Genomic DNA, 16,101 nt, shown 5'->3' with positions numbered 1-16,101 from the left:
GAAGCAGCAGGTGCTCCAGGTATGGGAAGCAGCAGGTGCTCCAGGTAGTGGAAGCAGCAGGTACTCCAGGCAGAGGAAACAGCAGATGCTCCAGGCAGGGGGAGCAGTGGGTGCTCCAGGGAGAGGAAACAGCAGGTGCTCCAGGCAGGGGTAGCAGTGGGTGCTCCAGGCAGGGGAAGCAGCAGGTGCTCCAGGCAGGGGAAACAGCAGGTGCTCCAGGCAGGGGAAACAACAAATGCAGAGGCACTGAGGGAAGGTGGAGTTCTGAAGAAGTCCAGTGTGGGTGGGGCACGGTCAGCTGTGTGGAGGGGACAGATTTGTAGAGGTAGGCAGCAGAGTCTGGCTCCAGAGCAGCCTGGAGGATTGTGGGAAAGAGCTCAGATGTCATTCTAAGTAGGATGGCAAGCCAGCAAAAGACTTCAAGGAAGATTAAGTCTGATTTATATTTAAAAATGGTCACTTTAGCTTCCGTGTATTTTTATCTTAATTAAATTTTGTTTTTAAGAAACCTGTAAATAAAAACATCATGCACCAAAATCAATTATTCATGGATAAGCGCATAAAAAATAGATTTGATAGTGAAAATTAAGAATCTAATGTGGAGCTCCATGGCCTCGGAATGGTGGTTCTAACTGTATAGTAATTAAGATGTATAGACTTTGGCTCTGGTTAATCGCTGTGAGTTATTGGAAAGTAACTGCATTTTGGTGGTGTCGCTATCATGTAGTAAAAACCACTTTCTCTGAGCATCACTTAGGTGGATGTTAGTAATACATGGTGGATATTCCACTCTAACAGTTAGCGTATAGACAGTGCTGCCACCTTCCTGACAAACTTCTTCACGCACCCTCCTCATCCCTAAGTCCAGCAACCCCTAATTTGTACTCTTTTGCTAGTTCTGACTTCTAGAGCTTCCAAGTAGAATATCCAGCGTTATTTCTCTTGGACATTTCTGACTTAGCACATCGCTTTGGGAATTCGTTTTAGTATGCATACTATTAACATTTGGTTCTTTTCAGTGCTGAGCCAGGCTATTGCTGACCTAATGTTGATGTGCTTATCAGTGGTCATACAGCGGTCTACATCACTGTCTGGTTGTAGGGTGTCCGCGAGTTGCCAATGTGCAAGCGGCATAATGCTGCTAAGAGCATTGTCTTGGTGTTTCTGTTGCCGTGGTAAAACCTCGTGATCAACAGCAATTTGAGGAAAGGGTTTACTTCATCTGGCAACTCACAGGACACACGCCATCACTAAGGGGAGTCAGGGCTGGCACTCAAGGCAGGAACAGGAGCAGAGGCTATGGGGGAACACTGCCTATTATCCTGCTCCTCATAGTTGCTCAGCCTGCTTTCTTATTCAACTCAGGACTACCTGCCCAGGCATGCCACTGCCCACAGTGGGCTATGCCCTCTTCTCTCAGTTAGCAATCACGAACGTTCTGGACACACTTGCCTGTGGGCTAATGTTAGGGAGGGATTTTCTCAGTTGAGTCTTCCTTTCCATGTGAATTTAGCTTGTGTCAAGTTGACATGAAATTAGTCAAAACACAAGCACTTACAAACATAGATTTCCTTTATAGCTTGTGCTTTTTATGCCACTAACTTCCTGGGAATTAAGGGTCGGGGTGACGTCTCTCGAGCTAGGAAGATGAAAGCAGGATCAAATGACAGCCCTCAGACTGCAGTCACTTTTGGCGCTTGAGCTGGCTGGCTGCTTGCTCAACTGTTCAGACGTACAGTGGAGGGCTCCTCGTACTCTGGACAGGTTCTGTCGTTTCAAGTGATCCTGGGATAACTTGTTACATGTTCCTTTCTTCCCCTTTCTACACTTCAGTCAAAAGACCAGCCAGATTATGGGATGTATTCTCGGATCTCCTCATCTCCCACCCACAGCCTCTATGTCTTTGTGAGAAACTTCGTGTGCAGAATTGGGGAGGATGCTGAGCTCTTCATGTCCCTCTATGACCCCAACAAGCAAAGGGTCATAAGGTCAGTGTGTTCAGTGTGTCCTGGCTTCTCTCCTAGGGGAAGGTGGACTTGGCAGTGCACAGAGATCTCTTCTTCCCACCCTTCTTTGTGGAGTAATTCCTGCTAGAAAAGAAACTGAGCCTCAATGAAGGTGTGGGAGAACTCCTTTGGAGGGTGTGGGAGTTGGGTGGAAGTGCTGTTTGCCCCTAAATTTCTTTTCTCAGTGGGTTTATGGTTATGATAATGTGTTTTGGTTACAAAAAATTACAAGATTCAGACACATAGCAATGGGCAGAGTAAAAATACCCGTCTTTAAAGTGTGATCTGAGAAATGAATGGTGAGAAATCTGAACCTTCCGTAAAAGCTCATATCCCTGTTCTTCTGTTTGATTTCCCTCAACCCCAATGAGACTGCTAAACAGTCTTACCCTGGAGCCCGCTGTTCGCAAACTGTGAGCATGGACCTCTCTGGGCCATTGCTTTCAGGCTTTAATGAGAAAAAGCACAGGTGAATATGGGCACAGCATACCAATGGGCTATCATCATGGCTCCATGCGTGCCGTTGACTGCTCTTGGGAATGGAGGAAATGAAGGAATTTCTGGGTGACTCAGCTCAAGGAGGGGAAATCCCTTTGGGAATCTTGAAGAAGGTTGTCACCCCTGCCTCCATCCCCTCCCCTGTGCTTGGGGCTCAGCCAATCCTTGCTGCCAGGTGATCCTTTTCTGTTTCTATGCAGTGGGAGTTTGGGAGCAATAGTCCCTGTTTGATATATTAATATGGAGCTGGATTAAGCTCTTTTATGGAGCTGGATTAAGCTCTTTCCATGCTTATGGAAAAAAATGACATTTTCCTAGTTCAGTATTGAGGTGATTAGACAAAGTCACAGGCAGTGCCTAGTGAATAGTGGTGCTTTAGTTAACAGTGGTTCTAAACTGTTAACCACAGAGTTGGTGGAACATGGCAGGGCTGTTCAGCTAGGATGACTGTGCTGGCCGAGGTTGTATTCAATCTCATTTGATCCTAGAGTGAAATTTGGGTAAGAAGGTGAAACTTGAAGAGGTCAGAAAACATGCCCACTGTCACACATGTTTATAAATGACAGAGCTGAAGCTTATACCCATGCCCACCTTACTTCAAAAACAAGTTATATTCCATTTAATTTTGCCTCCCAGGTATGAGTTGTATCTTGTATTTTATGGTTACCACCAGAGTTGCGGCACCACTCCTGTGGAAAGCTAGACTTTATCATACATCTAAGTCCCTATCATTCACCTGGCTCAGTTTTAGTGGATGTGATCAAGTATCACTATATACTAGAAATAAACTAGTTCCCGCTCCTTTAGGGCCCTTGAGTTGTGTGTCACAGGCTCCTAGTTATCTTCTAAAAATTGCACTGGAGGCACCTCTGTAAAAGGGTCTTTTTTCACAGCATTGTTAGGACCCCCATGTCCCTTAGGTACGTGACAACTTGGGTCTGCGCTGGTGAGGGTACCTGGACCCTGGCCCACTCAATGATGGATGGCCTCAGCCGGCTTTGTGGAGGGAGGCAATAGTTTACAGAGATGGCCACTTTGCTCCCTGATGTATCACCCTGGATGATATGCTCTATGGGACGTGTCTGAGTGATGCCTTTGAGAGTGCCAGGTACACGGGGCAGGCCGTAGGAAGACCAGGAAGAAGGAGGCAAAAGCACCAAGATCATGAGAATGCAGAACAGGTGAAAACAAAGCCCAGAAGAGAGGCCTGCAACACCCTAATGTTAGTCTGACTTGGCCTAGATGCTCTTTTTCTCAAAGTGAAATCTCCATTCCTACTCACTCGACCCACTCTTAACCTGTTGTCCCAACCAGAAGTTCAGGCATCCTCTGTTGGGGCTCAGATATGGACTGGAGGCAACTTGTCTGGAACTGATCTTCCCATGTCAGGACCATTTGTGGCCAGGTTCCCAGGATCCCCAAAGAGATCTGGTTGGAAATTGAAAATACAATTTTGTAGGACAAAAACTCAGTGGCCCAGGCATGCGGCCAGTCCTGAGCTTCTGTCCCCTAGAGTTTAAGAGGATGGGAAAATCCTTCCTCCTCCTCACCTGTGTCAGTGGCTCAACCCTTAAGATTCTGTCATCAGCTATTCTTGAGCAACAATGGATGGGAGCAGTTCAGCCCTCTAAATTGCTTTTCTTATTTATGATTACATTTCTCTCCGAAGGAAATTGCTGGTGCCTGCTGTTTAGATGTAGCAGGCTGGTCAGAAAGGGGATGGCTACATGTGATGAAAGGTGCTGGACTGAACCCAGGTACTTCAATAAGAGCAATCCATAAATAACCAAGGGGAATCATTTAAAATTTTTTTGACAGAGCCTTCTTGGATAGTTTGCTATCAATTCCACTGAAAATTTTAGCTCTTACAAAAAATAAAAAAAAATGAAATTATATGCTTAATTTGATTGTGTTTTGACTATTGGTTGATTGAAGGCTGGACCCCATGTGCTCTAGGTTCCATGTCTTTCTCTAGTTTTGTTCCAGCTACTCTGGTTAACATTGTGAGTGAGTCTGGCTGGCTGGAGCAGGCTTGTCGTCTCAGCTATCTTGGAGACTGAGGCAAAGGGATTGTGAGTTTAAGGCCACTCTGGGAAATTTAGCAAGACTTTTCTTAAAATTAACAACAACAACAACAACAACAACAACAACAACAACAACAGGACTGAAGTTAGTTGAGCACTTATCTGGCATGCACAAGCCCATGGCTTCAATACCCACTGTTTTCAAAATAAGCAAAAACAAAAACAATAACCTAACAATAAACTCCAAACAAACAAACAAACACAATTCTGAGTGGAAGGAAGGTGTGAGAAAGAGAGAGAGAGAGAGAGAGAGAGAGAGAGAGAGAGAGAGAGAGACACTCTAAATAAGGCAGTTTTCTTTCACCTGACTGAATTCTTTTATGCTGCCTACTGGATTGATTTAGTTATATTGTTATTTTAATTTTCTTTTTTTTCCCTTATTTATTTATTATGTATACAGCATGTATGACTATAGCCAGAAGAGGGCACCAGATCTCATTACAGATGGTTGTGAGCCACCATGTGATTGCTGGGAATTGAACTCAGGACCTCTGGAAGAGCAGTCAGTGCTCTTAACCTCTGAGCCATCTCTCCAGCCCTATTTTAATTTTCTTAATTCAAATTAGTGGGCATTTATTTGACACCAACTGTATGCTTCTGGATGGCATAGAACATCTAATGACTTAACTCAGCAAAGTGTATAATGCTTCTAAGTAACATTAGTACTGACCCCACCAGTCTTTCTGGCCTGGTGGACCAGGTAGTCCTCACCACACGGAGTGTATGTGGTTGATGGTAAATGATGATGCCTGAGTCTTGTGGGATCTCTGAGTGATGGGTTGTCACCATCCCCTCATGTAATTCTTCACTGAATTTCCTTTACTTTGAGTTTTCTTTAAACTTTGTTTTATTATACATGTATGTGTGCACCTATTTGTTTCTTTGGGGCTTTGTTGTTGTTGTTTTGTTTTCAAGACAGGGTTTCTTTGTGTAACGGTCCTGGTTGGCCTGGAACTCACTCTGTAGACCAGGCTGGCCCCTCAAATTCACTGAGATCCACTTGCTTCTGCCTCCCAAGTGCTGGGATTAAAGGCGTGTGCCACCACCACCTGGCATGTATGTGCCTATTTGTATACACACCACGTTTGTGAAGATGCCTGCAGAGTCCAGAGGAGGGTGTCAGATACCCTGGAACTGAAGTTACATGCCAATGTGAACTTCTGCATGTGGGTGCTGAGAACCAAACCTGGGTCCATTGCAAGAACAGCAAGTGCTCATAAACCCTGATCCATCTCTCCAGCCTCCCCCCCCCACCCCCAATTAGTTTTAGGGTAGAGTCAAAATCCCAAATGATCTACAAGGCCCATTTACTCTGGTTCTCTTTATAATTTTTTCCATACCATTTAACTCATAAAGCTCTTTCTTAGACTCCTTCTGTGACTTTTGCATACAACTTTACCTCATCTGAAACCTTTTCTAGTCCATGCTCAATGCAATTACAAGTGTTTTCCTTAGCAAAGATGTCTCTAACCACCCAGACTAGGACAAGACTTTTCAACGTGCATTCTTATAACATCTTGAATGTTACAGCATACTTGCATATTATTATGTGGTTGGCAAATAACATTAGAATAGTTTATTTAAATGTATCAAAGGTAACAGCTGTACGATCCATCACAGTAAGACCTTCTATCAGAATGTAGAAACAGTTGTACATTCAAAGGATAACTTCAAAAATCTAAATCCCGGCTCAGGCTCAGAAAGAGAGCAGACTGGAAAGGGAGAAATGCTCTTGGTGTTCTGTTGAGTTTGCTAAAATCCTTTCCTTTCTCATCTCTGACTTTGTCAATAACCTCTACAGAGCATGCAGCTGCTCGGCAAAAATATTAGGCAGCTGTGCCAGAAAGTTCTTAGTAGTTGGGGAGGAAAGGTGTGCATGGATACCCATATGTTCATAATTCTTCCCCCGCTTAATGTCTGTCTCCCAACATACCTTATCCTTCAGAGGAAAAGATCTTTCTCAAACACTGCCCTGTCTCCAGTAGCCACCACACTAAGGTGCTGAAAATGTAGCTGATGCTCATGCATATCTTTGAATGGACGTCCCACCTGTAAAAGGCTGCTACCCTTCCTCCCACAGTGAGAACTATCTGGTGCGATGGGGCAGCAAAGGATTCCCAAAGGAGATTGAGATGCTCAATAACCTGAAGGTGGTCTTCACGGTGAGTGTGCTTTCTCTGTTCACTGTGCTCTACACACCCAATGATCTGGCCTTGGCAAAGAGGCTGGTTGGGCATTGATCAAGACGGAGCAGAGGCTCCATGCAGAGGTGTGTTCTGGGCTTTATATAGGAATTCATTGCTCATGGAGCCATTGTGTGTCCTGAAGATGTCACTGGGAAGATGGGTCTTCTCCTTTGCTCTTTCCCCTCCCTATCTTTCTCACTCCCTTACACACTGACAACACAGTGCCATGTAGGCAAGTATGGCTCCCCAGTCAGCAATGGCTAGGTGACCTGGGCACAGAAGTTACTATTTTTGATTTTCTAGTTAATTCACAGTAAATCTAATTTTCTTTCTTTGGTTCAGGCCTTTCTGAGAACACTTCTAAAATATATCAGGAAAAAATTAGGATCTTTCAATAACATTGGCTGCCTTAGTCAGTTGGACGTTCTCAATATCATTAAGCCATAGGTAGTTAAGGACCTGGCAAGTCCTTAGCATCATCCTTCCAAATACTAATACTTAATGAACATGACTTATATGTAGAAGGATAAAATCAATTATTATTTGGATGGGTTACTTCTATCTGCATGTACACCTTTATGCCAGAAGAGGGCATCAGATCTCATTCTAGATGGTTGTAAGATGTCCTGTGGCTGCTGGGAATTGAACTCAGGACCTCTGGAAGAGGAGCCAGTGCTTTTAACCTCTGACTCATCTTGTCAGCCTTGGTGGGTTATTTCTGAGCGTGAACTTGATCCTTTAGCTCTGAGTGGGGACTCAGTGAACAGAATGAGACAAGGGTTATAATTTCAAGCAGAGGCTCTCTCCTGTCCTTGCTTCACTAAGGACACAGGCACTTCTGCAAGCTCCTTTGGGGAGAAGACTGCATGACGTTCTGCTCAGTTGCCTGCATTAGACAGGGAAATTACGGAGGAGGAGTGGGGGTGGGTTTTTGGCATTGACCAAACTGATGAGTTGGATCCAGAAGTGACCGACACGCTAGATTAACCTACCTTGCTCTACAATAATTTTCCTGTTATAGCCCATTAAATGCAGTGTCTCATGTTACATTGTGATTAGATTGGGTATAGTTGATTTATTTTGTTTGTTATTTCCTGAAAAAATAGGCCAGAGACATGGAATGGGATCATAGGTCCTAATTGCTTAGACAGAGTTTTCTTGGCATATACAAATGTGCTTCAATCTTGTATATCTGTACTAGTTAGAAGGAGGAGCCTATTTATTTGCTTGATAAATAGGAGAGTCCCCCGGGGCTTCATGATTAAACCAGGAGACATATGTTTCATGAGATGGGGGAGGACAGAGAATCAATCAATGCTTTGCTGTGCAGAGGACCAATCCGTGATATGAGCGTGAAGGAAAGGGCATGGGCAAGTTTGTGCCACACAGGATTAGTGAGAATGGGAGTCTGGCTTCACAGAATTCTGTGGTGCCACACCTCTGCTCCACAGAACAAGTAAACTTGAGACCTTCAGTTGATTGGTTGGATGGACAGACTGATGGTTCCCTCTCTTGAGATGATTGACAGCTTCATTTGGGAATCTGAAAGGTCATGGTGTTCTTGTTTTGTATGGATTCAAGAGCCACATGTAAGCTCGGTGCCTGCTGCTAGGGTAGAGCAAGCAGCAAGCTGATGAAGCCTCTGCTTCATCACTAGTGGGGTCCTGAAATAATAATAGATTATTAATAATCATTGACATAAAATTAATTCATTTTTATTAGTTTTATAAAACAAACCTGTATACTTTGGTCTTACAAAATTCCAACATTTGGGGGTGGGGTAAGCCGAGCAATAGAACTTAGAATAAGCATCGTCTGCTGTAATTTCCAGGTCATCGGCATGCCTTTCCCTGCCCAGTCCTCTTTCCTTTGCTTCAGACTGCAGGAAAGTCGAGTTTTAAAAATTAATTAATTAATTAACATAAAATAAAATTTATTAACATAAAATAAATAAATGAGTAAATACACAGCAGCAGTGTCAGAAAGCAATCCAAATCCAAAGCAATTAAAACAGGGTGACATGATGTTGTGTGACTGCAAGCCACTTTCAACTGGGTGTCACAGTGATTCTTGCTTAAGATGGACATGAGATACGACCTGGCAGCTGTGGCACTAATTGGCCTTCTTTCTCTACTCTCTGGATGCTTGCTCTCTCTGCTCTCCTACTTGGGGTCAGGGTTGTGGCTCCTTGGGCCTGAGAAGCTGGCGTATGGGTCTGGCTGGCTGATGGCGGATGTTTCCTCTCTCTGCTTCCTAAGAATTTCCCCTCCTTGGCCTGCAGTAAGAAAATGGGGTGTATCATGAGGCCTCCTACACTTTAGCCCAGTCTGAAGCTTCAGGAGAGAGGACTGAAGAGTTAAGGCATGCTGATACACCTGTTGTTATAGCAAGCGATGCCTATTTTAAGTTCTATTGTTTGGCTTTCCCCGAAATGTTAAAATTCTGTAGGACCATAGTAGAAGTGATTGGGATGGGGGCAGGCCTAGACTGGAGCCTACACTCTCAGTAAGGACTACTGTTTACACACCACCCCAAGAATTCCACCTGAGCTGTGAAGCATGTGTTCAGGCAGTTTCACTGTAGTGGACAGAATATTCAGATTCTCTAGAGGTCCTCCCAAGAAGCTCTTAAAGAACTGTATTTTCCTTGAGGACAAGTGACATCTTTCCTTGGAGTATGGGGGTGATGTCTCAGAACATTACAAGTGTGTCTAGTGTATTAGTCTGACAGAGCTGCTGTAACAAAGCTTTATAGATTGGCTGACTTAACAGACATTTATTTATTATTCTCTGAGTTCTGGAGACTAGACATCTGGCAACAATGTGTTGGCAGAGTTGGTTTGTCTGAGGGCAGTCTTGGGTTTGTAGACAGCACCTTTCTTCCTTTTTCATGGTTGTGTGTGCATGGATGCATGTGAGCGTGTGTGTGCATTGTGTGTCTCCTAGTCTCCTCTGCTTGTGGAAACAGATATCACAGTGGATTAACTCACTCTAATGACTCTGTTTTAACCACAATATCTCTTCAAAGGCTGATTCTAAATGTAGTCATGCTCTGAGGTACTGAGGTCAGGACTTCATAGTAGAAATTGTGTGTTGGCAGAAACCTTTCGGGTCAAGGCCCCAGTGGCTCCTAAATGTCTCCTAGAGACACAAGTCTAAATATTTCAAAAATATAAAGAAAAATCTTGACATAGGAGAGAAGTAATTAAGAATGGAGTGTATTATAAATGACCGAGGACAGAGATGTTAAGAATGGAGAGAACTTGATTATACAGAGGAATAAGAGGCAGGCATTTGGGTTGGAGGTGTATTTAAAAGGAAAGATCCAGAGAGAGAGAGAGAGAGAGAGAGAGAGAGAGAGAGAGAGAGAGAGAGAATTGTATATCTCCAGAGCAATAAAGCAATCTTTGTGCATAAAACTAGAGAACAGCGAGGAATCAGCTGGCGAGGACGGCTGGCTGTGTTATGTCTAGCCCTTTCATGTCGACTTGGAGAGATGAGCACTCATGGGGTAGGAAACAGGGAGATGTTGAAGTTGTTGAGGGATGAGACATTTAAAAAAATAATCAGCATGGCTTCCAGAGATGAGTACCCAGGGGTTAGAGAGGGATGGCAGGAGGAGCCCTGTGGGCCCTTCAGGGCCAGGCTAGGTGCAGGTGCAGCAGCTTTCTCCGGTTACCCTTGTACTTCTGCCTCTCTTTTTCCCTGCCCATCGGGGTGACCCCAGTGATGGAGGAGCCGTTGTCCACTCTGCCAGCTGGTGAAAGGAGGTTTCCTTTGTGACTGGGGTTTCAGGAACAGTCTAGAAGATAGGTGCTTGAATCTGCGGGGAAGCAAGAGAACTAGAAACTCAGAACTTCTAGAGTGCAGTTTTGAGCAGAATCCCTCCTTTTGTAGGAAACCTCAGGTTTTGTTATGAAGGCCTTCACGTTCATGGCCTATGGATGTGATGGAAGGGAACTTCATTCACTGAAGTCAACTGAGGAGGTTCATACCTTCATAGCAACATTGAGACTAGTGTTTGACCAGTTATACATCGTAGCTTGGCCAAATCAGCTCATGAAATTTAACCAGCCAGGTTCCTTTTAGGGAGATGTGGGCCATGTCAGGGCCTTGTCTTATACCCAGAGACTCACTCCTCTGCATTCCCTTCTTCTCATACCACTCACAATGAGAGACTGGGGCTGGCTGCTCTGCCTGGGCCCTGGCTCTCATGTGAGCTGGTATCTTGTTCCCTGTGCATATGCTCACAAGAGAATTAGCTCAGTGGGTAAGCTGCTCCCCAGCAAGGGTAGGCCCAGGGTTGACTGCTAAGCCCACATAATAGCATGTGCATCTTGCTGTTTCTGCCCTAGCTCAGCCTAGCTGGCAGGGAGCCCCATGAAGATAGGACATCTAAATACACTGCAGTAGGATGCTGAGATGCTCAGGGCATGCCTCTGTGATGCTGCTTCAGTTACTAATTTTGATCCCAGAGTCACCAAGGACCAAAGTCAGGATCCAGAGGAAGTGTTCTTGTAAGGTCAAGGGGGATGCAAAAACAGCGTCATCTTAGAGGTGCTTGAGAGAACTGCCAGGGGTAAAATGAGATGATGCAGGATGGCATCTAGAGAAGCCTGCCTGCCCCTCAGGGTCTCAGCTGGGTCCTTATCTGTCCAAAGGGTGTGGTGACTTCAGTTTCTACCTTTCCTAAGACTAATGGGGACATTACAATGGTAAACACCCTCCTTAGACATGGCCACCTCTTTGTTCCTATTTTAACTGTTTTTATTAAACATACTTTTGTAACTGTTTTCTTTCCTGTCCTTACAGGATCTTGGAAACAAAGACCTCAACAGGGATAAGATTTACTTGATTTGCCAAATAGTCCGAATCGGGAAGATGGATCTTAAGGATACTAACACCAAGAAGTGCACTCAGGGGCTGAGGAGGCCCTTTGGGGTGGCAGGTGATGACTGATGCCGGCAGTTAAATTTTATTGTAGCACACGTTTTATATGGCTGAATTTAAAAGATTATTTCTACACCTCCACCCCTGCAAAATCTGGGCCGAGCAGCCTTTAATAACTACATTTGTGGCGGCCAACTGAAATCACTGGTGACTTGAGTCCAGATTTATGATAAGCTCAGCGAATAATGTGGTCCTAAAGGTCTGGCTCAGAGCGCCCAGGAGCGCGGCACAGTCTGAGCAGTTGGCGCCTCAGCTCTCTAGCGCTTGTGAGAAAGGAAGAACAATACGGTCTGGATCTAATTATGGGGAGCAAATCATTTTGGAAAAAAAAATATCCAGGATAGGAAATGCAGTTACGCAGAGTGAGTCATGCCATCCATCTGAATTCCAGATGAGAACGGACATTCAGAGAGGGAGGGCACCGCAGGGGCCTGTGTGCTGCCTGCCGGCCCACACAGCTCCACCTTTCCCCTGGCGCTAGCTGTGAGCGCGCCCCAAGCCTCGCCACCCCTGCCCTACTTTTGTGGTTTATGTGCTATTTAGCTACTAGTGGAAGAGGACACTATTACTCATCTAATACATTTTCTTTTATAATTAACCCACTTCATTTCAACTAAAGTATATTTTTCTCAAAAGACAGTTTAAATACCTACGACATGGCAATTGGATATACCGGTATTTTTCTTATTATTTGAAAAATGAATTTGAGGGGCTGGAGAGATGGCTCAGCAGTTAAGAGTGCTGCTGCTCTTCCTGAGGTCCTGAGTTCAGTTCCCTACACCCACATATGGCAGCTCACAATCAGCTATAACTCCAGCTCCAGGGTCACTGACGCCTTCAGACCTCTGCATACACTCCTAAACACACGTACATTCACACACAGATACATACACATGAATAAATACTAAAACAAGTATTTCAAACTAATAAAATAAAATACGTTTTAAATCATGAACCCTTTCTAGTTCCTGCATCTCACCCATTTGTCACCTTGGGAGACTCTTCTTTCTGCCATCACATGTCCCAGCCATGGCTTGCTTTCCAGCCATCCTGGATACGCTTGCCTATTGGCTATGAAGTCACTTGGCAAGGTTCAAGGGTTCAACAATTCTGTGCATGTGCTATGAGCATGGTCATGAACAGAGGCTATTTCACTGGATGCTCAGCTCCTACAGGGAGTCCCCACCCATGGGTTTTGTGGGTGCAGAAGAGATTCAGTATCCACATACAAGAGCCTCCAATGCGCCCCCCTTCTCTCCTGCACTGTATTGTAACCCACCCCTCTCGCCACCCCTGCCTGACTTAACCACTAGCTCACTTCCTGTGTCTTCGTAGTTATGGACATCACTGACATCGTCAAGGGAAAAGCAGAGAGTGATGAAGAAAAACAGCATTTTATTCCTTTTCACCCGTAAGTCATTCCTGGCTCTCTCCAAGCTGCCCAGCCCAGGCTCTCTGCAGCCCTGGGGGAGCCAGTTCCTGACCCTTAGTAAGCGGGTAGGTGGGCTGGGCCTCCCTAGACAGCGAGCATCCTGACATGCTACCGATCCAGGGACTTTATTGCAGCCTTGGGAAGAGTGCCAGGCATGGGGGTGAAGTGGTGGACAAGGTCAATGTGACCTACTTTCCTGGAGCTTATGTTTCAGATGGGCAATTAAGCAGATAATCAACCAAAGCTTAAGTCCTTAATTATAAGTGTAACAGGGCCCACAGAGCTGTGAAGGAGCAGCCTGTTGGGAGACCCTTCATAGAAGCCACACATATATCTGTGACAGGAGAGCCAGGGACGACAAAGAAGGTAATTATCTTTTCCCTACTTGAAAGTGACTCCACGTTGAGAGCAATGTCAAGATTAAGCACCCCCAAAGATCTCCAGGAAACCTGGCCAGTGACTTTAGTCAAGGCAAGTGATTAGGTCCCTGGAACAACTGAGTTCTTGTCACCTTCCAGAGAAGACATTCATGTCAAAGACTCGGGTGAATGCCCACTACTTGTGGCATTCATTGGTTTTTCTCAAGTTTCAGAGCCATGCTGTTTGAGAAGAGGGCACTGTGTTCTCTGAGCTGACACAGGCAGACTGACTTTGCCCCTAAGTACCACTGGGGAGCTCCCTATGGCAATGTGGGACACGAGATGGAAACCCCATGGGAGTACTGCATGAACATTTGTGCTCTCTTTTCCTTTCTAGGGTCTCAGCTGAGAATGATTTCCTTCATAGCCTTCTAGGCAAAGTCACAGCTTCCAAGGGAGACAGTGGAGGACAAGGTATGGAATCATCGTGCAGAGTATGCTGAGCTCACTGCAGCCTGGGGCCTCTGATACATCAGTAAATGGATCCAAGTCCTGGATCCAGACAATATACCAGGAAACCTAAGAGCATGTGGTCTATAGCAATACAGACCACTCACTGAAGCATGGAGTGGGCGTTTCCTTCATGCCTAACGAAGAAAGGAACTGCTAGCTCCTGTGTGTCAAGCACTTTAAGTTACACATTTGGTTTCAAGCTTCCCCAAATCTGTGAGACAGACAGCTGGTATCCTATGTGCTTTAAGAAGACCTGGGCTCAGAGATGGGGGTAATTATCAGAGGCTGACATGGCTGCAACCAACTGTGTTAACTGTACAGCCCCAGGGGGGCGGATTGCTGCATCTGTTGTTTTGGTGGTGTGTCTGTTAGTTTGGTAGTCTCGTACAGGAGGCATGGGAGAGGGGTAGTGAGAGCACAGAGAGAGTGCTGTAGAGATGTGAGTGTTCATGGCGAGTGTTCCCTTCCAGGCCTGTGGGTGACCATGAAGATGCTGGTGGGTGACATCATTCAGATCCGCAAAGACTATCCGCACTTAGTGGACAGGACCACTGTGGTTGCCCGGAAGCTGGGCTTCCCAGAGATCATCATGCCAGGTGGGACACAGCTGCAGTGATCTTCCTCAGGGGCAGGGACAGTAGCAGGGGTGAGGAGTCTAGCTTGTGTAATTCATTATCTTCTTCTTGAGAGTCAACTTTATTTCATCCTGCATGAACGAAACCACACATAACAACTTTTTCATATACTTCTCTGCACTCTCAAAGTAAACACAAACATGGAAATATATAGACATATACTCCCTCCTAGTCATACTTTGCAGACATACGCTTTATTTAATAGGCATTTCATGGAGCTACACCACTTGCTTTGTCATTCAGTGACTCAGCATGGATGGTATCTTTACTATACATAGAGCAATCCTATTCTATCTGGGGTGGGGTGTTGTCACTCTCTTGAATTTTAGTAATATGTTCAAAGAGCATAGAAGGTGTTCAGTGGTTCAGAGTCTCCTCAAGTCTTTCTGTGAAGCTCTAACCAGTAGTATTAATACATTCAAACTATGCGCGCAGGCTTTTCAAAAGGGAGATCCTGTGATGACGCTCTTCCGATATGTCCCTCTGGACTTCAGCCTCGTTCTTAGGCTTCAACTTGCATCGCCCTCTCTGACTCATCTGTTTCTCTCCTGCAGTTGAAGGTGGTCCAGGGTGGGGCTGGTCCTGTGATTTTCTCACAGCTGCTCTACTCGAGATCTCTCCCAATTTCTACTTTACACTTCCTGGAAACCCTGTGCTTCTTGCCCTTCCCCTTCGGCTCTGTGGTACACGGGAAATCCCCGAACCTTACTTTTGTGCAACAAAAAGGCCTATGGATACACAACAGTCTGGTTGTGGGCCAAGATCGTTTCACTTGGAGCTTTCCTTTGCTTCCCAGAAGGTGTCACTAGAGGATGGAAATTAAACGATTTTAATGGCAACAACATGGCCAATTTTGACCACCCTGCCTCCTTGCTTTCTACTGCTGATTTTTCTAGCAATTGCTACTCTTGCTACCTACTTCTCCATCCCTCCTGCCAGGTTAAAAAAATGCCCTTTCTAAACAGCCCTGATTTTAATTTTATTAATGGTCCTTTTTCCTCCTCCTCCCCTCAGGGGATGTCAGGAATGACATCTACATCACTCTCTTACAAGGTGACTTTGACAAGTACAACAAGACTACGCAGCGGAACGTGGAAGTGATTATGTGCGTGTGCACAGAAGATGGCAAAGGAGTACCTGTAAGGATGCAGGGACAGGACCCAGGGCTGGGGACTGACCATAATAGACATCTACTCTGAAGTCAGAACTTTAGGGAAGATGATGAGTCACATGTCCATCGACACTGTGTAGCTTGCTTAGCACAGTGTCCTATGGTCCAGTAAGACCTCATGTTCTTTATTCTTTCACCTAAGCATTCTTCAATATATACTCCCCCCTCGTGTGTGTGTGTGTGTGTGTGTGTGTGCGCGCGCGGGCGTGTGCGCGCGCGCTCTCACACTTGTTTATAGGTTATCTTTTTGCAGTTAAAATGTTTTCAC

The 16,101-nt window shown here is 45.3% G+C and overlaps 1 protein-coding gene across 1 annotated transcript in view; it reads left to right on the top strand.

Annotated features, from left to right (window-relative positions):
• Dock2 (dedicator of cytokinesis 2) overlaps window positions 1-16,101 on the top strand; it is a 395,818-nt gene that overhangs the window by 51,043 nt on the left and 328,674 nt on the right. Inside the window, exons 8-14 of the mRNA XM_036195507.1 lie at window positions 1,834-1,988; window positions 6,669-6,750; window positions 11,586-11,721; window positions 13,059-13,134; window positions 13,912-13,988; window positions 14,498-14,623; window positions 15,677-15,801. Of these exons, the coding sequence (XP_036051400.1) occupies window positions 1,834-1,988; window positions 6,669-6,750; window positions 11,586-11,721; window positions 13,059-13,134; window positions 13,912-13,988; window positions 14,498-14,623; window positions 15,677-15,801 (777 nt within the window). The remainder of the gene's footprint in view (window positions 1-1,833; window positions 1,989-6,668; window positions 6,751-11,585; window positions 11,722-13,058; window positions 13,135-13,911; window positions 13,989-14,497; window positions 14,624-15,676; window positions 15,802-16,101) is intronic.

This window comes from Onychomys torridus, chromosome 8 (genome assembly GCF_903995425.1).
Source record: "Onychomys torridus chromosome 8, mOncTor1.1, whole genome shotgun sequence".
Classification (NCBI taxonomy): Eukaryota; Metazoa; Chordata; class Mammalia; order Rodentia; family Cricetidae; genus Onychomys; species Onychomys torridus.
The sequence above is the reverse complement of the archived record's forward strand: the minus strand, read 5'-3'. Positions and strand labels throughout refer to the sequence as shown.